Source organism: Oscarella lobularis, chromosome 8, assembly GCF_947507565.1.
Source record: "Oscarella lobularis chromosome 8, ooOscLobu1.1, whole genome shotgun sequence".
NCBI classification, from domain to species: domain Eukaryota; kingdom Metazoa; phylum Porifera; class Homoscleromorpha; order Homosclerophorida; family Oscarellidae; genus Oscarella; species Oscarella lobularis.
The window spans coordinates 978,411-1,000,325 of record NC_089182.1 but is presented as its reverse complement, the minus strand read 5'-3'; the positions used below and the strand labels follow the sequence as shown (position 1 = coordinate 1,000,325).

Sequence of the window (21,915 nt, the reverse complement as noted above, 5' to 3'; positions counted from 1 at the left end):
CCTGCATGAGCTCTCGTGGTTTGTGCAGGCGGACAGCAAAAGTAGACGAGACTATGCGCAATTTTTTGTACTTCCGGTTTATTTCCGGGTTTATTAGAGCGTCAATATCAATTACAACGTAATCAAACTTTCTGATTGGAAACAAGTTCTGGTAGAGGACTAAGCCGACTTTTCCTGTGCGCAGCTGCCGTCATAACTGCTGACACGGCGGCAGCGGCCGACTCCGCCGACGGCGGAGGAGGTGACGCCTCGGTCTTTTTCCTCCCTCTTTCTTCAACCGAATCTTCTCTTTCCTCCTCCTCTTCGTCGCCGTCGACGTAGTCCAGCGCTTCTGACCGGGGTATCGGCGTGTTGGGAACGCCAACGAGATTCAGTTTGCCGCCTCGTTTCAGCCGGTCGCACAAGAGAGCGATGTGCTTCTTCAGTTTGCCGGCGTCGGGAGGAATTTCAACACTGTTGAATGATACTAAGGGAAGGGAAAAAGGCAGCCAGTGGCCAGTTGATTGAGGTCAAACGCAGCGCGCTATTACCTGATTGCTCTCGCGCTGACTTTGACAGACTCGTTTTAAGCATTTGACTCACGGCTGCATCAACAGTTTCTTCCCATCCCTAAGAAGCAGTTAGTCTGACATATAATAAAATAAGTACGTGCATAATACACCTGTTCGCCAAGAAAGTCGACTTCTGGACATAGCAGGGATTCCAGAAGTTGATAATCGGTTGCTGACAAGTTAATCCAAAGCCTGAAAGTACAAAAAATCACAAAGAAAAGATCTATGCGTAAAGACAGGCTTACCTCATCAGATGAAGCAGAAGCTTTGTACCAGCTGCTAGTGCATTTGCCCTCTCCTTGATAAAAACGTCGTTTGCTTCGCTGGCTTCGCCCACAGCCATTATCTAAATTCAATGGGCTAGGCTGCTTCTATGGAAACGCGCATTGTCGTCGTACCTGTCGGTAGGTTCCCTCGAGGAGAGTGTCCAAATTTATCAACGGCGCCGGCGTTTTGTCTTTGAAACGTGTCAGTAAGCGCTTTTGAATCGAACGAAATTGCTTCGCTCTCTCGTCGAGAAGACGCGCGTATCTCTGCCGCTGATGTCTCGCCTAAAAACCAAATAATATGCAGTGACCACGTCCCTCAGTCTCCGTCACTTACTTCCAAGTGAGATTCAATCAGCTGAAAATAATCTGGAAGTGGAAGGGCTGCTGTGTACGAAGTGGCAAAATCCTATATACGCAAAAGATAAGAGAAAACGTCCTCTGAAAAAATCCTTCTGAAACCTGACCGGAACTTCGGCAAAATACTGATGAATTCTCCGGTCAAATTCCTCGCAAATCATTGCCATGGCTTCTAAGCGGTCCGACTGAAGACGATGTCGTTCTAGCAACAATCCTCATTCATAATAAATATTAAATTCGATGTTTTCGTACGGGAATTCTTTGAAGCCAATAGGGTGACTTCAACGTTTGCCTGGAAGTGGAATCCCATTGCATTAGCCGGAGCCTCATCACCCTCGACAAATTCTGAATTTAAAAAAATTAAATTTCGAAAGACGAAGAACGATTTAATTGACTAACCAGGAAATAATTCGGCTAAAGGCAGAGGCGGTTTATTTGTATCAAGAGTAATCTAAAATCATTCATTAATCCAATTATTATGAATTGAATTCATTTAAACTACTTTATATTGCGCTGCTTTGGAGGGAGAGCACGGGGTGCAGAAGAGCGATAGGGGAAGTTCAATAGTGCACGAACAAACGCGAGGAGCGCCAGCGTCGGTCGTGTAACTAGCCGTTATCCCAACGGTTCGTTTATAAGGAATAAGAGCGCCGATAGTGAAGAAGACGAACTTCACTTCGGGCGACGGATCAATAGAAACTAGAGACACACATCAAGAAATAAAAAAGGAAATGATTAGGTCGCCATGCCTATTTTGTCTATGTGAGCAATAGTTTGATTGACGGCAAGTGGAAGCGAAGGCTGCGTATAGACGGTCACGTCCGTGATTGACTTGTGCGTGAAACTCTTTATAGAAACCTGGAGGGAGGAAAGCGATGACGAAACGTAGAATAATGAATTTTTGGGAAGTCTCTTCTCTCACTCCAATCGTAATTGACGGTCTCAATTCGTCGTCTCTGACTTCTAAGTCATCCGGTTTGTACTGCGAAAACTTCCTCTTGAACGAAAGAGACAATTTGGCGAATATTGACTTACAGGCTCCGGATCGAGACACGGTGGAACGACGGGTATAAGTTGAACGTCTTCCTTATGATTTTCTGTCAAATCTATCGAAGGGACAAAACGCTCGTAAAAGCGTGCTACACGTCACGAGATTTCTTGCCAGGCAATAGCGACTTTTGCGTCTCTTTGATGACCTTCTGAAGTTCGCGCATTTCCTTGTCTCCTTCCTAGAACGCGCAGCGGGGGGAAAAATGGATTTTTATGCTGTCAAGGAGGACCGAGGACCGGGGTACCTCGTAGTTGATTTCCCTTGAATCGACGGGAGGCGCAACAAATAAAGAAGGATCCGTTCCGAGATAGCAGCAATTCAACAGACCTTGATTGTCCAAGGTCACAATGACCCCATTAAGATTCCTCAATTAATTAAAATAGAATAAATTGTACCTACAAGAGAGGGGGTCTCACTCTTACTGAAAATTGCCAACGCGTATTGCCACAGGCGCGGAATTCAATTTTGACGCCCACGAAAGCTGAACGTCTTGATAGACACACAGTTGGAGCGAGTGCGACGTCACTAGCGTATTGATCTTCCCTTGAGCAACTAGAAATCATACATACTTTTAATCTATATATATAAATATATAGAACTGTGGGCTCTAACCGGATGCATAAGGAACGATACAACTGGGATTGTATTCGAGTTTCTTCATGAATTTCATTGAGCCCGTATCGCTCAGACAATATAACCCATGCTCTCCTTAATTAGACAAAAAATCATTTATAGAATAGTCACAATCAGTTCATTACCTAGAATAACGAGAGAAGGTTCTACTGACTCAAATGACGCCACGTGCACTTCCATTCCGTAATCTCCAAGTTGAAATGACCAGTCCATCTGAACCAATTATTCTGTGTTCAATGATAAGCGATTTTATTGAATTTCTACCGTGACTTTCTTTCCGGGTTTTTTCGTTGATTCGATTTCCCTGTTTGCCTTTTTTTCGTCGTCAGTAGCAACGGCTAAAACTCTATACCTAGTAGAGTCAAAAAAAGGCGCTAAAATTTCATTCCCAATTTTTAGAAATCTCACTTGAACGAATCGACGGTCTTTGCGGAAGAACACGTGACAAAGGAGTCCGTCCGACTCACGTACAAAATGGGTCCAGGAAGAAGAAAATTGGGAAGAAAGCGACCGAAGGCGAAGCTCTCTTGCTCAAAAAAGTAAAGAAACCCGTCCATAGACTGAACGCAAATAAAATCCTTCCCTAGAGAAAACACTCATTATCACACAAGATTAAAATTATCTACATCGGCTCTCACCTTTGATTTCTCCAAACGGACCTGACGTCATGTTGCACGCTGTTCGCTCCATTCCATGTTGATACATCATTGCTAATGTATAGTGAACGCCGTGATCCACACTACTGGAAGTGCCTATAGCATATCATGTAGGGCAAAGATTCTCTATAGAACATAGGCTCATTACCCGAGACGCCGTACACAGCAAATTTTCTTGGATGAAGAACAGCCAAATGCAGAGCTGCGGATCCACTAACAAATAATTAATAGTTAAATTCCCAATTTATTTTTTTCAGCTCAAATGAACTTAAATTTAATTCCAATATAAAAACGCTGTTAGCATTTGAACTTACGATACGAATTTTCCGGCCAAAACTTGCAGTATGGGCTCTTGAAGTTGAGCTTCGATTAGCAAATCTTCGGCGTGATATTCGGGCGGTTTCGGCACGTAGATGCGCAGGGCGCCGCTAAAACTTCCGACGACAATCTTATCTGCAGTCGACGGGGAGGAAAGCGATCGATTAGGCGGTTTCGCGCTCGCGCTCGCGCCTACCGAGGCCGTCCGGTTTGTTATCGACGTTTGCGACGCAAAGACATCCGCTTCCGAAGCGTTCCTCGCTTCCCGCACTTGTCGACCACCATTCGCGCGTCTTGAAGAGCGACATGGGGTGGAAAGAGCGTTTCTTCGATCGCTTGTTTGGAGTTATCCGGGTTTTGTAGTGCAAAAAGAATTCCCGGAGTGCACAGGCTTTACGTCACAGGCTATACGTCCTCAGAGCCCTACATAAAAGAGAGCTGCGCCAACTCGATTTATCACGTGACTCACGTGAGCCGCTGGACGCCATTTTGTGTCCAGCTTCACGAGTTTAGGCGGATCGTACCGCTTGCGGGATGGGTTAGAGCAGCTGCCCGAAAAACTGTGCGTTTAGGTCATGTAGAAGTTTCAAACGATGCGGTGTGCGGTCCTCTAGCGCGTATATTTCCTTTTTTACGCGAGGACGTAAAAATCCTCCTCGCCTACCCATTGAGCTGAGAACGCAGTACGATTTTCTGCGCTAACAGCTATCATTGCTACTTCATTTCCAACCTTTAGCAGTATGTGTTTAGTAGCGAAATCCGTCGAAATCATGTAGCAACCCTCAAGCTGTATTTTCTGAATTCTCAGAAAATGCTCATACACGCGCAAAACTATACAAAACTATTATACTAGACCACAATACTACGCGTAAGAGGTTTCCGGGCAACTATAACATTGTTTCACTTGCCTCATTCCCATCAAGCGAGTGAAAGAACCTGGCTAAATAAATGAAATAATTTTTTAGGTGCTTAGAAACTTTTTTTGCGCGTAGTCCTGTGATGAAAGGAAAGTTTCGCGTACTTTTGAAATTTTAAAAAATCAAATCCGGGAATTTACGGAGTAGACAATGAGGTATTTCAAACGATTTTGACGAATTTCGCTACGCAACACATAGCGATAATAATCGGAAATGCACTAACAATGACAGCTGTTAACGCAGAAAAACCGTATTGCGTTCTCAGCTCGAAGGGTAGGCGAGGACGTTTTTCACGTCTTCGCGCAAAAAAGGAAAGATACGCGTTAGGGCGCCGTACACCGCACCGTATGAAACTTCTACGTGACATAAACGTACTGTTTTTCGGGCAGCTGCTCTAACTCATCCCGCAAGCGGTACGATGTGCCTAAACTCGCGAAGCTGGACACAAGATGGCGCCCATGTACGGGGTTGGCGCAGCTCTCTTTTATAGGGCTCTGTACGTCCTCACGTCACGCAAACAGCATTGCAAATCAAGCGCAGCAGCAGCAGCAGCAGCGATAGCGGCAAACCGTCCAAAGTCCACGTCAAAAGCAGATCAAGGTTTTTTCAGCACCGTTTCCAGATACTCATTGAAGAAAATCTTGTCAGGATCAGCTCCTGATTTGGCAAGCTGATCAAGAAATTTCTGCATATTTTCGCCGTTGTTATCCCACAAATACTTGACGAACTGCGGAGTGCAACCCAATTCTGAAGCCTTGCCCCAATGAGGCAAGGGCTTCACGCCGTCAACAGACATCCATTTCTTAGGAAGAAAAAATGCATAGAATCTTAATCTTATAACATTGACTTACTTTGGCCACATCTTGTGCAAACTGAACCCAGAGTTGTCTCGTTAGCTCACTGCCCAACGCCAATATTCCAATGAATGCGACTTTGATTGGATCGTCCGTTGGTTTGCTGCGTCCGACGCCGGCGGGACAGAGCAAACTCTGGCTGTCCGACATGAATCGCGACTCCATACCGACGGACATGGGAAATTCGTTTTTCGCTGCGTATTCTTTGACGGTATCGACGACCGCCTGAATTACATACGTAGGCGTTTCCTTGAGAATCTCGCGTATAGGATAAAATCACCTGGTTCGCCTGGACGATGTTCTCGTAGTCGTCATTGACTATGAAGCCCATTTCGAAATTATAGACTCTGAATCCTTCGTGAACCCAATATCGGTAGTGAATAGCATTTGGCAATTGCTGAACAATACTGCAAGACAGATAGACAGACAGATAATGTAGCAATTACAACTTTCCGCAGCGTGTCGTTTTTCTTTACTGTGATGGTACGCCCAGTTGAATGTCGGTGCCGGGCACCTTGCACGATTTCTGAGAGAAATTGACGAATGTTGTGAGGATGGGAGTCAGCCAAGGCATCTGGGCAATCACAGTGGGCATTTCTTTAAAGAGTTTTGCTTGAGCATACTGCACTGCATACTGAACATCGTAGTAAAGGTTCCCTGCTGGCTCGCCTAATCAGAAAAATCCTTATTTATTTATTTATTTATTTATTTATTTATTCTTACCCCCTGGGTCCATTCTGACTTCCTTGATTGAAAGATGGTCGTCGTTTGGATTCCATTCACCGTTTGTGCTGATGTCCAAACACGTAGCTCCAGTTGCCAGTTGGCCGAGAACTGACATGGCAAATTTCTCTCGTTCGGCTCTCATGACTGGACTCCCTGCACTGCACGGATTGCTGTTGAAAGGAAACCAAAAGACTTCCGTCGAAAAGTTGCTCTCAATAACATGCTAGCAAGAGAATGTAATAACTACTTATATAACTATTACTATTAACTTTCAGTGCTGAGGCGTTCAGAAGCGTATCCCCAACTTTGTGGTCGTGCTTATTGAACACTTCTACAATTTTCAAGCCGGGCACCACCTCCAGTGTGGCCGAGTAGACAAAGCCAAAGAGGCCCATGCTCAATCCAGCTGCATTGACCATTTCGTCATCTTCGGATCGCTTGTACGTCACCAATTTGCCGTCACTATTGACGATCTTTATCTCTTTAACGAGATCCGGATGAGTTTGGCAATACTTCCCAGTACCCTAAATAATATTAAATACATATAAGTATTTGCATTGATTTTTTTTACGTACGTGACATCCTGTTGCAATAATGCCCCCATAGGTGACACCTCCCAAGACGACGTTGAACATGAAATTGTAATTGTTATTCAGCTGGTGTACTTTCATGCGAGACGTCGTCACATTGCATAGAACCGTCACTTCTTTAGCCCCCTCGTTATACGCGATTGGTTCCTCTCCTTCTTCCGGTTTCAGATGCTGAGGATCGATGAGAGCCGTCTTCTCGTTCGGATACAGCTCCGTCCACGAGTGAGTTGATCCAATTGCTCGCACCTTCATGTTTGCCAGTCGAGCCGTTTTGATGATCTGCTTCACATCTGTGAGCGTGGACGGAACATAGAAATAGACTTCGTTCTTGGTGATATTTCCGGCCCAGTTTTCAAATGGCAGTATCAAGTAAGCTAACAACAAAAAGGAAAAAATCCCAACTCAATGCTAATCAAAATGCGAGATCTTACAATGCTCTTGAAACCACTTTTCCGCCTCCTTTGAAGACGTTAGCGATTGAGTCATTTGAAAAACTTCCTCAGACTGCTTGCGAGTCTCGGGCACGGACCGGGCATATTGAAGTAAGGAGACGCCACTCTCCTCGCGATCACTGTACAGCGTCTCGTCCAAAACTAGAATAAAAATAAAAGATAATCTTATACATAGTTATCTAAACACGTGACGATATACTTACTCCTTCGATTGACAAGTAGGCGAGATTGTCGACAATCGCCGTCCGTCTCGGAAAACCAATTGTTGCACGGAAAGACGTACATCTTTTTCGCGGCGACATCTTCGATGGATATCGACTCAACATACCAGCGCACAAAGAGCCCGTATGCCACGTTGTGATTGACTTGTATGAAGTCAATTTGATTGCCCAACGAGCCTTCGTGTTTCACTTCAAAGACATTTTCCTTGGGAGACCCATACTGTACCAACGAAAGTTCTCCTTCTAATTCAATAATTACTTACGGATCCGGGACGAAACAATCGACCCTTCGAATTGACAACGTTGCCTCGATTCAACGAACTCTTCAAGAAGTCCTTGTCACCGACGATCGTTACGGACACGTCCGTGTCTGATCCATTGCCTTCCTTCCCAGAGTGAACGTAGATCCGATACGTGCTCATCACCTACAGATTAGGTTTAACCGCAGGCCCTGACTGGTATCTGATTGGACGGCTGCACAGAGTCCAATAAGCGTTTGCCACACCTTAGCATCAGACGTCCAGCAGCAAATTCTCTTCATAGGCGTTGTGAAGTTTCAGTAGCAACGATATATATATAGGCTCATGGAAAGTTACCGGAGCGCGCGTCGCGAGGGTTGCTAACAAACAAGAGAGGCTTTCACTGCGCATATGCGTCGCTAATGAGGGCAGGTCGGGAAGAAGGAGATGTCAAGGGGGTTGTGCACTACCGCGCGCTACCGACACGCCCATTTTTAAAGTCGTTTTTCAGGCATAATAAGAATCTTACAGACATTTTTCGAGTATCGCTAGTATGCATTTGTAGACACAAATGCAAAGTATGAATTTGAAGGCGATAGCTCTTATCGTCTTCAAGTTTCGCGCTCCCTCTTATTTCCGCTTCTGTCGTTTCGGCCGCACGACTAAAAAGCGGCCAAACAACCGCTCATATTAGTCGCTAATGGTGTAGAAAACATGCCTAATTTTGAGGCGCCCTCCTCGCCTTATAGTTACGCTGCCATATAGTAGATATGTCTGAAAACGTTGTCCTAAGAGAGCGCATTCGCGTTGTTTCTTAGCAGACTAATGAGAAAATCAACTATATCACTCTCGATTTTGCTATTGTGTGCGTCCGGCTGCATATAGAGCCGTATTCCGTGTCGAGCTAGTACGAAGTCGTACCTACCCTACTAGGTCCCTAGCATCTCTCTGAAGACGTGCACGCGCTGCACATGCTAACAGATTGACATCTAAGGTGCATAAAAGCTCGCAGAGCTCAGAATCTGCAATGTCTGCTTCATTGCGGACGAGCGAGGCACCGGCTGACCCTAACCCTAACCCTAACTCAAAACTGTACTTGAGCGCCTCAAAATTGGACCCAATGTAATGCGTCCGTAAAGCAGCTAAAAGTGATATTCTATTCGAGCACTCACGGACGCAGATTCGGCCTTCGTGACGAATGTAGCAAAACAAACTCGCGCTGGGTCAAAAGTGCATCCCTTCGTATAACAGCAAGAGAACTAATGGTTTGAAGCGTTCGAAAACTAAAATCGACAATGAGAACTTGAGAAGTCGACTTTTGCGACGCAGACATCCGCTTCCGAAGCTTTCCTCGCTTCCCGCGCTCGTCGACCACCATTCGCGCGTCTTGAAGAGCGACATGGGGTGGAAAGAGCGTTTCTTCGATCGCTTGTTTGGAGTTATCCGGGTTTTGTAGTGCAAAAAGAATTCCCGGAGTGCACAGGGTTTACGTCACAGGCTTTACGTCATAGGCTACACGTCGTCACGCAAACAGCATTGCAAATCAAGCGCAGCAGCAGCAGCAGCAGCGATAGCGGCAAACCGTCCAAAGTCCACGTCAAAAGCAGATCAAGGTTTTTTCAGCACCGTTTCCAGATACTCATTGAAGAAAATCTTGTCAGGATCAGCTCCTGATTTGGCAAGCTGATCAAGAAATTTCTGCATATTTTCGCCGTTGTTATCCCACAAATACTTGACGAACTGCGGAGTGCAACCCAATTCTGAAGCCTTGCCCCAATGAGGCAAGGGCTTCACGCCGTCAACAGACATCCATTTCTTAGGAAGAAAAAAATGCACAGAATCTTAATCTTATAACATTGACTTACTTTGGCCACATCTTGTGCAAACTGAACCCAGAGTTGTCTCGTTAGCTCACTGCCCAACGCCAATATTCCAATGAATGCGACTTTGATTGGATCGTCCTTCGGTTTGCTGCGTCCGACGCCGGCGGGACAGAGCCAACTCTGGCTGTCCGACATGAATCGCGACTCCATACCGATGGACATAGGAAATTTGTGATTCGCCGCGTATTCTTTGACGGTATCGACGACCGCCTGAATTACATACGTAGGCGTTTCCTTGAGAATCTCGCGTATAGGATAAAATCACCTGGTTCGCCTGGACGATGTTCTCGTAGTCGTCATTGACTATGAAGCCCATTTCGAAATTATAGACTTGGAATCCTTCGCTGACCCAATATCGGTAGTGAATGGCATTTGGCAATTGCTGAACAATACTGCAAGACAGATAGACAGACAGATAATGTAGCAATTACAATTTTCCGCAGCGTGTCGTTTTTCTTTACTGTGATGGTACGCCCATTTGAATGTCGGTGCCGGGCACCTTGCACGATTTCTGAGAGAAATTGACGAATGTTGTGAAGATGGGAGTCAGCCAAGGCATCTGGGCAATCACAGTGGGCATTTCTTTAAAGAGTTTTGCTTGAGCATACTGCACTGCATACTGAACATCGTAGTAAAGGTCCCCTACTGGCTCGCCTAATCAGAAAAATCATTATTATTTATTTATTTATTTATTTATTTATTCTTACCCCCTGGGTCCATCCTGACTTCCTTGATTGAAAGATGGTCGTCGTTTGGATTCCATTCACCGTTTGTGCTGATGTCCAAACAGGTAGCTCCAGTTGCCAGTTGGCCGAGAACTGACATGGCAAATTTCTCTCGTTCAGCTCTCATGACTGGACTCCCTGCACTGCACGGATTGCTGTTGAAAGGAAACCAAAAGACTTCCGTCGAAAAGTTGCTCTCAATAACACTCTAGCAAGAGAATGTAAAATAACTACTTATATAACTATTACTATTAACTTTCAGTGCTGAGGCGTTTAGAAGCGTATCCCCAACTTTGTAGTCGTGCTTATTGAACACTTCCACAATTTTCAAGCCGGGCACCACCTCCAGTGTGGCCGAGTAGACAAAGCCAAAGAGGCCCATGCTCAATCCAGCTGCATTGACCATTTCGTCATCTTCGGATCGCTTGTACGTCACCAATTTGCCGTCACTATTGACGATATTTATCTCTTTAACGAGATCCGGATGGGTTCGGCAATACTTCCCAGTACCCTAAATAATAATAAATACATATAAGTATCTGCATTGATTTTTACATTGTACATACGTGACATCCTGTTGAGATAATGCCCCCATAGGTGACACCTCCCAAGACGACGTTGAACATGAAATTGTAATTGTTCTTCAGCTGGTGCACTTTCATGCGAAAGGTCGTCACATTGCATAGAACCGTCACTTCTTTAGCCCCCTCGTTATACGCGATTGGTTCCTCGCCTTCCTCCGGTTTCAGATGCTGAGGATCGATGAGAGCCGTCTTCTCGTTCGGATACAGCTCCGTCCACGAGTGAGTTGATCCAATTGCTCGCACCTTCATGTTCGCCAGTCGAGCCGTTTTGATGATCTGCTTCACATCTGTGAGCGTGGACGGAACATAGAAATAGACTTCGTTCTTGGTGATATTTCCGGCCCAGTTTTCAAATGGCAGTATCAAGTAAGCTAACAACAAAAAGGAAAAATCCCAACTCAATGCTAATCAAAAACGCGAGATCCTACAATGCTCTTGAAACCACTTTTCCGCCTCCTTTGAAGACGTTAGCGATTGAGTCATTCGAAAAACTTCCTCAGACTGCTTGCGAGTCTCGGGCACGGACCGGGCATATTGAAGTAAGGAGACGCCACTCTCGCGATCACTGTACAGCGTCTCGTCCAAAACTAGAATAAAAATAAAAGATAATCTTATACATAGTTATCTAAACACGTGACGATATACTTACTCCTTCGATTGACAAGTAGGCGAGATTGTCGGCAATCGCCGTCCGTCTCGGAAAACCAATTGTTGCACGGAAAGACGTACATCTTTTTCGCGGCGACATCTTCGATGGATATCGACTCGACATACCAGCGCACAAAGAGCCCGTATGCCACGTTGTGATTGACTTGTATGAAGTCAATTTGATTGCCCAACGAGCCTTCGTGTTTCACTTCAAAGACATTTTCCTTGGGAGACCCATACTGTACCAACGAAAGTTCTCCTTCTAATATTTACTTACGGATCCGGGACGAAACAATCGACCCTTCGAATCGACAACGTTGTCTCGATTCAACGAACTCTTCAAGAAGTCCTTGTCACCGACGATCGTTACGGACACGTCCGTGTCTGATCCATTGCCTTCCTTCCCAGAGTGAACGTAGATCCGATACGAGCTCATCGCCTACAGTAAAGTTAGGTTTCACCGCAGAATGTGAACGTATCCAGGGGTACAGTATGAACTAGGACCACATCCCCTGACGATAGATATAATATAGATCTATGCCCTGACTATCTGATTGGACGGCTGCACAGAGTCCAATAAGCGTTTGCCACACCTTAGTATCAGCATGGTATCAGACGTCCAGCAGCAAATTCTTCATACGCGTTGTGAAGTTTCAGTAGCAACGATATAGGCTCATGGAAAGTTACCGGAGCGCGCGTTGCTAACAAACAAGAGAGGCTTTCACTGCGCATATGCGTCGCTAATGAGGGCAGGGAAGAAAAGCTTTGGGAGATGTCAGGGGAGATGAGTGGGAGATGTGCTGTCGCTAATAACGTGCGCTAGCAAATCGACGGCGCGTTTCTCGCTGGGCGCGGATAATGACTGGGATCTCCTATCGCTCGGCGGCTGCCGTTGCAGCGATTGCCGTCGGCCTTGCCGTGGGAATATACGCCTACTATCGAATTAAAGCGAAGAGAACCGAATTTTGGCCTCGTCGTGGTGCCGCGCCGCCCCAACAGGCTCTATCCGAGTGGCACGGCATCGAAAGCGACGACGTTCGCGTCGTCGATCCCGAAAAACTGGCAGAAAAGCTCAAAAAGATGGCAGAAAGGGGATCCGAGGGGTTACAGGCAAGTTTCTTTATAAATTTCCGAAAGTCACGTGATTTAATTTTAAAAGGTCATATCCGACTTTGATATGACGTTATCAAAAATGTGGCAAAACGGCGAACGGGCTCTGACGTCACACGGTACAAAAATTAAACTAAAAGAAAAATAGCTAAATATTCAATTATTTATTTACAATAGGTGTTATAGAACAAACTAGTCGTTTGCCGCCCGAATTTCGAGAAAAAGTCCCCTCATATGTCCCTTCCTCCCCCGCCCTTCCCCCTTATGCGAGTCTGCTAGGTTTTGGCACTGAAACAACATTACTACCCCATCGAGACGTCGCCTAGTATACCCCGCGAGGAAAAGATTCATCACATGGAACAGTGGTGGGGCAGTGCGCACGACGCCTTCGTCAATTGTCGTCTACACAGAGACGTGATTCCCCAAATCGTGGCTGAGACTAAACTCAACCTAAGGCACACGCAGTCCACAACACAGATGCCGGATAATAATTATATATTTTCTAGGGATGGGTGCACGCATTTGTTTGAGTTACTCCATCGGCACAATGTGCCACTTCTCGTTTTTTCGGCCGGCCTAGGAGGTTCGTTAGGGAGCACTTCCTAATAGTGCCTGATCTAATTAAATGTCTAGATATTATTCGGGAAATTTTGCGCCAGCGATCCGTGTTTTATCCTAACATGCACATCGTTTCTAATTTTATGGAATTCGATGATCAGGTTTAATTAACTGGACCTAATCACTGTGGCCATGTTTTTTCATTTACTTATTAATTAGGGCGTGATAAGCGGATTCAAGGGCAATCTTATTCACACGTTCAACAAGAACGAAAACTCAGTTCACAATTCCGACTATTTTGAAGAGATAGAAGTACGTTAAATTAAATTAACACATTCTAAATGTATAACAATTTGATTTAGGCTAGAAACAACGTCGTTCTCATTGGAGACTCAGAAGGAGATCCCCACATGGCTGACGGCATTGAAAACATTGAAAACATCATAAAAATAGGCTTTCTCAACGACAAAGTAAGATCTTTTAGATGCTATTAGTGTGCGCCCAATCGCGTGTCTTAGGTTGAAGAACGACTACCCAAGCATCTATCTCTCTATGACATTGTTTTGACTGGCGATGGGGATATGAGCGTTGTGAACACGATTCTCCGCTACATATTACAAGTGTGACTGTGTGATACTTTTCTGTTTGCGAGTGTTTATCCGAAATAAGCACGCTAAAGATATTTTTGACTTTTAGCGCTAGTCTAGTCGTCTACATGGTATAGATCTAATGGGAATGGACTGGGGCCCCCTCTACTCACCTCCAACTATCCGTATTAAATCTAATAGAAACGACTCTCCAAGCCTTTATATCTCTCCTTATAGAGCATTCGCGCTAACAGAAAACAAAACGCGAAGAGCGAAGAGTCGCACTTTTCGAATTAAATGTTTTTGTGCGAAATTCCTCTCTGTGCATGCGTGGTCACATTTAATCGTTTTAAAATTCTGCTAATGCTGCTGCTGTTGCAGTTGCATTGTCTTGGTTTCGTTTCAGTAGCTGATTAATGCAATACTCACTTTCTTCGCTGATACTTGTCTGCCTCAGATCCATTGAAAGAATGGTCTCGTTGTCTTCCATGCCCTCCTGAATCAACTTGCCTCCATCCTGAACCATTAGAACATAAAAACGCTTCATCTCTTAGGAAATTTCTTTTCTAACCTCCCCCAGCCTGTTACAAGACAAAACCAATTTTTTCAGGCTTTTGTTTTGTATAGCCACCTAAAGGGAATAAATCAATAAAGAATAAATAACTAATAATTTTTTACTTCAGATACAACTTGAGCGGACGCCTCAGCCAATTCATTACTAGCCAAATTTAATTCTACCAATGTTGCATTGGTCACCAAGGATTTAAGCACAGACACGCCTCCGTCATCGCAAAGCCTAAAGAAATCAATAATTAATTTGATTTCAATTTCATTTTCTCTTACCGATTAAGTCTCAAATCAAGTGACGTCAATTTTTTGTTCTTCTGCAACGCATGCCCAATGGCCCCACCGCCTTGGCTGTCAATCCGATTGTTGCACAAATTCAGCGAGACAAGTGGGCACTTGCTCACCAACAGTTTCCCAATAGCACGCGCCCCACGATAAGATACCTTATTATGGGACAGATCTAGAAGCCCCCAGTCAAAACACAGGCAATCCTAGTTACGGTTAAGTTGCGCCTGACCAAGAGACGTCAGCGAAGGGTGATCAAGAACGTGGCTGATGAGAAGGCGAGCTTGTTCATCGTCAACTTGACTGCGGTGGAGATGAAGAACGCGCAGAGTGCGACATGCCTTCACTGACTAAAAAGTGAGACATAGAATGTGTAGGTATCTATGTATGTGATGATTACCTTTGATAGGAGTGAGCAGTCGTGTTTGGTGAACTGGAATAGATCCCAGCTGAAATTCATTCCACAGTTTCGAACCCTGCGTTTCTCCATCAATAACTTATTACAGATACAATTACTTGCCCATATGTCACGTGAACTTCTTCCAGGTGAGGAATGTATTTGAATAGTCCCCCGAAATCGAGATGATCCATACTTGGGCCATCACCATCCTCGCTCGTTCTGAAAAAAAAATCATTAGAGGACTTTTTATAATTAATACAATTATTTATCATTACACATCTGAGCCGTTGTCCTCTTTTGATACCATGTCTCGAATGGGAGGCAACAGCTGCCGGATAGTCAAATTTCTCACGAATTGCCCACCCAAAATTAAAGTCGAAGTCAACTAAAAAATTCAATTAAATAAATAAATACCTTTTCATTCACTATATACCTCGTTTAGATCTGATGCTTCAGGAACGAAATTCTCAATCATTTCTAAACAAAACAACTAGAAAAATAAAACAATTCAAAATTCACACTTGTACCTTGCACGTGACGTTCAAAAAACATTCTTTTCCACAACCCTCCATATAGAGATGTATCACATACGGACCACCTCGACGTACAGCAACGTTCCCAATAGCCTTCATCGTCAACAAGACGAGCAGTCACTCTACAAAAAAATAAATAGGAAAATATTATCTATATTAGACGTCTCTCTGATGTCTTGCTTTAGAGAAATCTCTGTTGAAAGAAGCTCGAGAACCTTGTTCTTGTGTTTTTGTTTCAGATCGTTCAGAATGGGATTCTCTATTGAAGTAGATAGAGAACTGCGGGGGCCCCTCCATCGAATGGATGTCTTACTTTCGAAATTTCCCACGATGTGCTTGATGCAGAGTTCTCCGAGGTCGGGAACAGTTGCGAGGCTCCTGTAGCAATCGATTTCAAACGTGAACGACGTCAAAATGTAAGTCATTGTACCAATCTGGGTCTTCGGCGATGATTCTTCGCATTTTTCGGGGATCTGCGGCTGGATTGAGCGCGCCGGATGGTTCGGCGGGCGTTGACTAAAAGTTGGCTTAGTATTCGCGCCGAAGAGTGCGACGTAGAAGCTTCTGTACCAGATGCGACGACGATTCGTCGGGATCCATTATACTCTCGTTGCTTGGTTACAAAAAGAGTTCCCGCATGTTTAGAGATCCCGCAAGTTTTTTACCGCGAAAAAAAATAATTGATGAGCGAATGAAAATAAAGAGGTCTAGTAGAAAAAGCAACAAAAAAATTAGAATAAAACACTGCTTGCAATGCTTCGCGGCTCGCCGCCAAAAGCCGCCGATTGCCCTAATAAAAAATCAATGCCATAGGAATTTTTACTAGTACTATTGCTATTGCTATTGCCTTTTCGGAAAGGCTCCTCTTTTTTCCAGCCACCTGTTCCGCGTCGAAGGCTAAAGGGTCGCACGCGAGTACTGCCCGTTTTCATGTCAGACGTTCGCGTCATTCCCAGTCGAGCCGTCATGGGATTATACTGGTCAACGGCAAAGTTAAAAGACAAAGCTAAACCGAAACGCAGCCTCAGAAAACTTCGCTATCACTATATATGGCAGTAAAATCACCGGCTTGCGACGGAATGTAACGAAAATAGGCCGGACGAACCATGGGCTTGGGAGAAGGAGGCCGATATTGGATAATACGAACTTCCTGACCTACGCCAAGTATGGGATATAAAGAGCGCCGTTTCTTCGAGGGCAGTGCATGCAAAGTTTTTACTGTAGATCTTTTCGACGAGGGCTCTTTGTTTGGCGGCAAGTACGCTGCATGGGAAAAACAAATGCAGACCGGTGCATGGAGGTCAATATACGCGTGCATGTTCCTTTTACCTGGGACTCCATTCGTGGAGAATTTTCTGTCTTTTTGAGTAGAGCTGAAGCAACTTGCGTCGCATGTATTGACGCCACGCTAGTTGGATTGTGAGAGCGGCTATCTGACGACGCCACTCGACGCTGCCCATCTGAAAATGAAAGTTCTTCGTTTCAAAAAAAAAACGCAAAATCGTATTGCGAGTCGTACCTGAGACGGCTTTCGTTTCGAAGCTAAAGCCGCTCGCCTTCTTTTCTGCCTCATGTACCTTTTTGGAAAATTAAAATATTGAGCTTTTCTAATTGCTTTTCCATTACTTCCGCCAAGCCAACTGAATGACTAAAGCAGCTCTCGTTTTCTGTCTTATATTCATCAGTCTCTGCCTCTCTTTCTTGGCAAGAGTTTGCTGATCTTGAATCGAATGCGCTTTAAGCTATATATACAAGGCAGGCCCCAGTTCCAAGCCAACAAGGCATGCGCTCGCTCCGAACTAACCGTTCCTGATTGATAGCGTCTGGGAGACCCCTGCTGTTGTTCCCTGAGCCTTTCCTCCTGCTCTCTATCGGACACTCAAACATGCACCCAAAACTACCAACGCAGTATATCCTCCTACAATTGCCGCTGACGTCGCTTCAATTCCGTCTGACGTTCCTTATCGTCAAGACGCTCTGCATCCGCTAGCTCCCTCTCCAGAGCAGCACGTCGTTCGAAAGCCTTTGTTTTATAAAAAGATACCCTCAAGAGACTAGCGCAGGAAATATTTCTACACGCATGCCTTCTTTCTAGCCGATTCTTCTCGCTTTCGTTTCTCATCGTCGCCACGACTCCCAACGCTAACGGGCCGCCCGCCGGAACTAAGCGATGTCTTCCCTTCGACAACGGAACCCCGGAAAGGACGCGAATTTGTTACCTAGCACTCGGCGCTTCGCGTTTTTCCTTCTTTTTTGCAATCGCCTTGCGAACGACGTGGCCACGCCAGGCACTCTAAACATTGAGGAAATCGTTTGGGTGTGCGCCGCCTGGACGACATCGCCACAAACAATGTCAATAAAGCGGGTTCGTTTCGCGATCAATTGGAGTCATGCTGGTCGAGGCACGGAAAATAAAAACACGACTTATAGATCGATCCAAGTGGACAGATGGTCAATAGCCGCGATCAAGATGCCACATACTGTTTGCATTCTTCTACGCGTGAAAGGAGCAAGGCGCAGCGCCGGAGGCGTAATGGGATTAAAATTTCGAAATAAACCCGGAGACAGTCACACATCTTACCTGTATAGCCGTAGCAGCTAAATCTTGGATTCCGGTAATAGACAGGGCCCCCTGTTCTATAAGACACTAAAAAAGGGCATGTAGGGAGCCCCCCGTTTTTCCCCCCTTCTTCTCACCTGAGCCGCTTCTTGGTGGTCGTTTATGATGGCGTAGTCCAACGGCGTCAATCGGTCTCCGTCCACCTCCATGAAATTCGGATTCGCGCCGTATTCAAAGAGCAATCGGATCGCTTCGAGATGCCCGCTTGCGGAAGCCCAATGTATGGACGTGATGCCCTGAAAAAAATGTACGTAGAGACACCTCTCGAATTTCGTCCCCCGCGAGTCTTGCCTCGTTATCGCGGGTATTGACGTCGCAACCGTTCTCTAATAGAACGGCCATGCAGTTGACGAAGCCGCCGTAGGAGGCGCACTCGAGAGGAGAGCGTCTGCAGGGAAAAAGTTCCATGAACATGCTTAATTAAAAACCCTCTCAACAAATTATTTAATTGGCTCAAGTGTGCATGTGGAGTTAATTATTGATTGCTATTTTTTTGAACAAAGAAGTCAGTTACTGGAGGATGTATTCCCCTGTACAGATCCCAAATCAGTTCTACGATTCCCGTCTAAATTCTTCCTACTCTGACACTAAGACCCCTACTGCCTCCTTCTCCCACTCACCCTTCCTTATCTTTGACGTCGACAGTCGAACCGTTCTGAATCAGAGACAGACATATATAAGCGTGGCCTCCAAGAGCAGCCCTAGAATAAGAATACATCGCTTAGAATTAAACGCGAGCTTCGTCATCATCAGTACCAGTGAAGCGGCGTCCGCCCGTCAACGTCGACAATATCAACCTGAGCGCCGCCCTGAATCAACGTCACCACCCCTTCCGTGTGGCCCATTTCGCAAGCGCGAAACAGCGGCGTGTGATTACGCGAGTCGAGAGTATTGACCGGAGCGCCATGCTACGAGAAAAAAAACAATAAATAAATAAATAAAAGCGCCGTTTGACTCTGCCTTCGTACCTGGAGCAGAACGCGAGCGATGTTAGCGTGGCCCGCATAAGCGGCGGCATGCAAAGCTGAAATCAAGAAAAAAATCATTTGAACGATTCTCGTTCTTTTTTTTCCTCTTGCCCGTTCCGCCTTGGTTATCGCACGCGTGCACGTCGAGTTTTCGTTCCATCATCGTTCGAACGACTTCGTAGCTTCCTAAGAAGAACGCGCGGAATTCCTCGTTATCAGACCGTCCCCATTACGCATAACATTAATAATTATTAATAATGCAGATATTTCATTTGGACGCGTTCGACGGGTTTCCTCCATGCCTATTTATACCTTTCCCGGCCGCCCACATCAGAGCCGTTTGCCCGTCATTGTCATGAAGATCTTTGACTTGAGGGAAGGACAACATCGTGGCGACCGTCTCCTAAGAATAGAATAGAATAGAATCCGCGTGCCTTGGGGACAGAAATCCAATATAGAAACGCACCCCAAAATTGTTCTGAGCCTGAAGAGAAAGGCATTAAAAATAACTTTGATGATGACGATGATGATGATGCGTATGAGCTTACGGCGTAGTGGAGCGCCGTCGCGCCGTTGCCGTCGGTGCTGGAGAAATCGGCGTTGCGTTCCAAGAGCAGTCCGACGATGTGGGTGTGACCTAGGAGGAAAACGTTTTCGTGGATTCGTGGATTCAAGGGATTAGGGTGTTTTTATTGCGAAACAATGCGGGCGTGGGACAACTAGAATCCGCGAAAACCGCGACGAAAATTTTTTCCTCCACCGCAAATATTTCGTTCGTACCCAAGACGGCGGCCCAGTGGAGCGGCGTTCGAAACATGTGGTCTCTCGACGTCACGTCGCATTTCACGCCGGGAACGGACGTCTAAAGGCAAGAGAACGAAAAAAAACCGTAAAAGTAGTGAAATAACGACTAGGGGGAGAGACGAATGTACCAGGGCTCCGACAGTGTTCTCGTTGCCCTCGGCGACAGCGAGGTGAAGGGCTAATGAAAACAAGCAAAACGAATTAATTAGAGATAATTGATGCGCGATTCCTTCAAGAACTAATACAGTAGAGACCATTTTTTAATAATCGAAATAAGGAGGACTTTTTGAAATCTCTACTTTCTAATTACCGGCTCTTCCTTCGTTGTCCTGAAGATTTATGACAGCCGGAGAAATTTCCTAAATTTCGAGTGAAGAAACTCTCATATGATCCTTCTTCTTCTCTTTACCAGAATCGCTCTAACGGATGCCCCGTCGTTGTTCCCGGCTGTCCAGTGCAACGCCGTCTTTCCTTCGACATCCGGCAGCACAATATCAGCTCCCTTGGAACAATGTTACGTCTACGGAAGAAGTAGTTTTCGATGGTTTTTTATTACTGCTTTGATGAGAAATCTGATGGCTTCCGGGTTATTGTTGTAGGCACTCCAGTGCAAGGCAGTCATCTAAAAAATAAATCCAAAAATTAAAAAGTGCACTAGTATTATTTTTATTTACTTTTTCGTTGTCTGAGTCATTGACTTCGCGAGAGCCTTGCTTCATTTTCTTGAGCAGTTCTCGTAGACACTAAAAACGTGGGCTTTTACATTGTTTTCCCCAAGAACGCAAAAGCGATTTTTTTACCTTGCAGCTTGTGTGCCCAGTAGCCATATGAAGAGCCGTCCTAGAAACAAAAAAAATTCTTAATAATAATAATAATTATATACGGAAGATTGACTTACCTTCCTTCGTTGTCTTTTGCCTTCCAGTTTGCCCCTTTCATCAGCAGCATCCGAAGACAACGATAATTATCCTCAAAGACACAAAGATTATTTTCATTTATCTATTTATTTATTATATTATTTACCTGATAGGCTGCCCAATGGAGAGCCGTCCTGCCATCCATATCAGCTTGATTCACCTTCAGAAAATCATTGGAACAAAATACCATTTATAAACGACGTCAATATTCACCTGTGCTCCGGCTTTGAGAAGAATCTCCGCGCAATCGAGCCGATCACCTAAAACGCTGTAAACCTGAGAAAAAATAATTAATTAAAAAAAGCGTACGCGAACGCTAAAATCTACCAATGGAGTTCTTCCGAACTGATCTCCACAATCCAAATCGTAAGCATTCGACGAAATGAGATTGAGCAGTTCGTCGCGTTCCCCATTGACGGCGACCCCGTGGAGAGGAGACGCGTGAACTAAAAACGGGACCCCGCCCCCCTCATGAAGCGCGTCTCTTGGGTTTTTTAGAATTTTTCGCTTGCCTGTGTCCGGCGGCTGAACGAAAGACGAACTCGGCAATAATTCGCGACTAGACACGTAGAATTCGGCGACCTGAGAAGCGTGTTAGTGTTAGCGGTGCACGCGTTCTCTCGCGCTTCATTCTCACGCCGGGAAGGGCCGGTTGCGATGACGGTTCGAATGATATGCCGCTCGTCGCGTACGAGGGCTGGAGACCGCCTCTCGGGTCCTACAGCGCCGCGAGACACGTCGTCGACGAGACGAGTCGCGACGTTGTGATGACCTACCATAATTCGATTGGCGACTTCGCGTCGGATTGTGGGCTTCTCTTTAGCGTCTGCGAGCTCTTGCTTCTTTGAACGAAGACGTCTCTTAGCAACTGAGCTTGATATCAAGGTTGAAC

At 45.4% G+C, this 21,915-nt stretch overlaps 6 protein-coding genes across 6 annotated transcripts; 1 reads left to right on the top strand and 5 right to left on the bottom strand.

Moving 5' to 3' along the window:
* Positions 1–68: 68 nt before the first annotated feature.
* On the bottom strand, positions 69–4,181 carry LOC136189894 (protein PTHB1-like). Its single transcript, XM_065977921.1, has 24 exons — positions 4,032–4,181; positions 3,832–3,970; positions 3,666–3,730; positions 3,500–3,613; positions 3,270–3,444; positions 3,126–3,213; positions 2,987–3,074; positions 2,841–2,936; positions 2,651–2,780; positions 2,473–2,593; positions 2,340–2,406; positions 2,213–2,283; positions 2,100–2,159; positions 1,927–2,035; positions 1,680–1,876; positions 1,577–1,628; positions 1,430–1,522; positions 1,285–1,379; positions 1,155–1,226; positions 950–1,102; positions 797–897; positions 662–743; positions 531–609; positions 69–466 (listed from the first exon to the last, which is right to left on the bottom strand). Exons 1-24 carry the CDS (start codon positions 4,141–4,143, stop codon positions 123–125), a joined length of 2,703 nt encoding a protein of 900 aa, XP_065833993.1. The 5' UTR covers positions 4,144–4,181; the 3' UTR covers positions 69–122.
* Positions 4,182–5,216: 1,035 nt separating this feature from the next.
* Positions 5,217–9,265, bottom strand: LOC136190130 (uncharacterized). The gene is made up of 12 exons (XM_065978208.1): positions 9,007–9,265; positions 8,101–8,214; positions 7,859–8,020; positions 7,578–7,800; positions 7,354–7,515; positions 6,908–7,296; positions 6,602–6,856; positions 6,330–6,555; positions 6,083–6,275; positions 5,887–6,013; positions 5,604–5,831; positions 5,217–5,554 (listed from the first exon to the last, which is right to left on the bottom strand). The coding sequence occupies exons 2-12, from the start codon at positions 8,134–8,136 to the stop codon at positions 5,348–5,350; spliced, it is 2,208 nt and encodes a 735-aa protein (XP_065834280.1). The 5' UTR covers positions 8,137–8,214; positions 9,007–9,265; the 3' UTR covers positions 5,217–5,347.
* A 54-nt stretch (positions 9,266–9,319) lies between these two features.
* On the bottom strand, positions 9,320–12,414 carry LOC136190131 (uncharacterized). The gene is made up of 11 exons (XM_065978209.1): positions 12,268–12,414; positions 11,952–12,113; positions 11,676–11,898; positions 11,455–11,613; positions 11,009–11,397; positions 10,699–10,953; positions 10,425–10,650; positions 10,179–10,371; positions 9,983–10,109; positions 9,700–9,927; positions 9,320–9,649 (listed from the first exon to the last, which is right to left on the bottom strand). Exons 2-11 carry the CDS (start codon positions 12,108–12,110, stop codon positions 9,443–9,445), a joined length of 2,166 nt encoding a protein of 721 aa, XP_065834281.1. The 5' UTR covers positions 12,111–12,113; positions 12,268–12,414; the 3' UTR covers positions 9,320–9,442.
* Positions 12,415–12,481: 67 nt separating this feature from the next.
* Positions 12,482–14,144, top strand: LOC136190137 (7-methylguanosine phosphate-specific 5'-nucleotidase A-like). The gene is made up of 9 exons (XM_065978215.1): positions 12,482–12,784; positions 12,834–12,903; positions 12,962–13,008; positions 13,064–13,239; positions 13,291–13,367; positions 13,418–13,503; positions 13,562–13,654; positions 13,705–13,812; positions 13,861–14,144. The coding sequence occupies exons 1-9, from the start codon at positions 12,533–12,535 to the stop codon at positions 13,966–13,968; spliced, it is 1,017 nt and encodes a 338-aa protein (XP_065834287.1). The 5' UTR covers positions 12,482–12,532; the 3' UTR covers positions 13,969–14,144.
* On the bottom strand, positions 14,140–16,398 carry LOC136190136 (dynein regulatory complex subunit 5-like). The gene is made up of 14 exons (XM_065978214.1): positions 16,285–16,398; positions 16,145–16,230; positions 16,028–16,092; positions 15,895–15,973; positions 15,709–15,836; positions 15,615–15,658; positions 15,457–15,566; positions 15,302–15,400; positions 15,182–15,257; positions 15,014–15,131; positions 14,773–14,956; positions 14,608–14,725; positions 14,501–14,560; positions 14,140–14,446 (listed from the first exon to the last, which is right to left on the bottom strand). The coding sequence occupies exons 1-14, from the start codon at positions 16,312–16,314 to the stop codon at positions 14,279–14,281; spliced, it is 1,365 nt and encodes a 454-aa protein (XP_065834286.1). The 5' UTR covers positions 16,315–16,398; the 3' UTR covers positions 14,140–14,278.
* Positions 16,351–21,865, bottom strand: LOC136190127 (inversin-like). Its single transcript, XM_065978205.1, has 35 exons — positions 21,800–21,865; positions 21,661–21,741; positions 21,536–21,605; positions 21,351–21,469; positions 21,237–21,299; positions 21,130–21,183; positions 21,005–21,075; positions 20,907–20,946; positions 20,781–20,849; positions 20,663–20,728; positions 20,516–20,608; positions 20,417–20,465; positions 20,235–20,284; positions 20,083–20,164; positions 19,851–19,939; positions 19,769–19,786; positions 19,615–19,705; positions 19,414–19,488; positions 19,303–19,358; positions 19,091–19,242; positions 18,955–19,035; positions 18,626–18,722; positions 18,412–18,570; positions 18,296–18,361; positions 17,934–18,007; positions 17,799–17,877; positions 17,637–17,737; positions 17,519–17,582; positions 17,341–17,456; positions 17,234–17,291; positions 17,044–17,174; positions 16,934–16,977; positions 16,780–16,869; positions 16,562–16,720; positions 16,351–16,504 (listed from the first exon to the last, which is right to left on the bottom strand). The coding sequence occupies exons 1-35, from the start codon at positions 21,800–21,802 to the stop codon at positions 16,446–16,448; spliced, it is 2,769 nt and encodes a 922-aa protein (XP_065834277.1). The 5' UTR covers positions 21,803–21,865; the 3' UTR covers positions 16,351–16,445.
* Between the last annotated feature and the right edge of the window lie 50 nt (positions 21,866–21,915).

Bases quoted from the DNA above. Each gene is read 5' to 3' on its own strand.
- LOC136189894 (XM_065977921.1), bottom strand. From the start codon at position 4,143: ATGTCGCTCTTCAAGACGCGCGAATGGTGGTCGACAAGTGCGGGAAGC. The intron at 744-796 runs GTAAGCCTGTCT...TTGTACTTTCAG, and splicing joins CTTCTGCTTCATCTGATGAG to GCTTTGGATTAACTTGTCAG. The intron at 467-530 runs GTAATAGCGCGC...CCCTTCCCTTAG, and splicing joins GTCAGCGCGAGAGCAATCAG to TATCATTCAACAGTGTTGAA.
- LOC136190130 (XM_065978208.1), bottom strand. From the start codon at position 8,136: ATGAAGAGAATTTGCTGCTGGACGTCTGATGCTAAG. The intron at 5,832-5,886 runs GTGATTTTATCC...TATGTAATTCAG, and splicing joins ACATCGTCCAGGCGAACCAG to GCGGTCGTCGATACCGTCAA. The intron at 5,555-5,603 runs GTAAGTCAATGT...TTTCTTCCTAAG, and splicing joins TTGCACAAGATGTGGCCAAA to AAATGGATGTCTGTTGACGG.
- LOC136190131 (XM_065978209.1), bottom strand. From the start codon at position 12,110: ATGAGCTCGTATCGGATCTACGTTCACTCTGGGAAGGAAGGCAATGGA. The intron at 10,651-10,698 runs GTTAATAGTAAT...TTCTCTTGCTAG, and splicing joins TAAACGCCTCAGCACTGAAA to AGTGTTATTGAGAGCAACTT. The intron at 9,928-9,982 runs GTGATTTTATCC...TATGTAATTCAG, and splicing joins ACATCGTCCAGGCGAACCAG to GCGGTCGTCGATACCGTCAA.
- LOC136190137 (XM_065978215.1), top strand. From the start codon at position 12,533: ATGACTGGGATCTCCTATCGCTCGGCGGCTGCCGTTGCAGCGATTGCC. The intron at 12,904-12,961 runs GTACAAAAATTA...TATTTACAATAG, and splicing joins ACGGGCTCTGACGTCACACG to GTGTTATAGAACAAACTAGT. The intron at 13,009-13,063 runs GTCCCCTCATAT...CGAGTCTGCTAG, and splicing joins CGCCCGAATTTCGAGAAAAA to GTTTTGGCACTGAAACAACA.
- LOC136190136 (XM_065978214.1), bottom strand. From the start codon at position 16,314: ATGGATCCCGACGAATCGTCGTCGCATCTG. The intron at 15,567-15,614 runs GTATATAGTGAA...TGAATTTTTTAG, and splicing joins AAGCATCAGATCTAAACGAG to TTGACTTCGACTTTAATTTT. The intron at 14,726-14,772 runs GTAAGAGAAAAT...TGATTTCTTTAG, and splicing joins CTTGATTTGAGACTTAATCG to GCTTTGCGATGACGGAGGCG.
- LOC136190127 (XM_065978205.1), bottom strand. The intron at 21,606-21,660 runs GTGAGAATGAAG...CACGCTTCTCAG, and splicing joins CGCAACCGGCCCTTCCCGGC to GTCGCCGAATTCTACGTGTC. The intron at 17,738-17,798 runs GCATGCGTGTAG...TATAAAACAAAG, and splicing joins AAGAATCGGCTAGAAAGAAG to GCTTTCGAACGACGTGCTGC.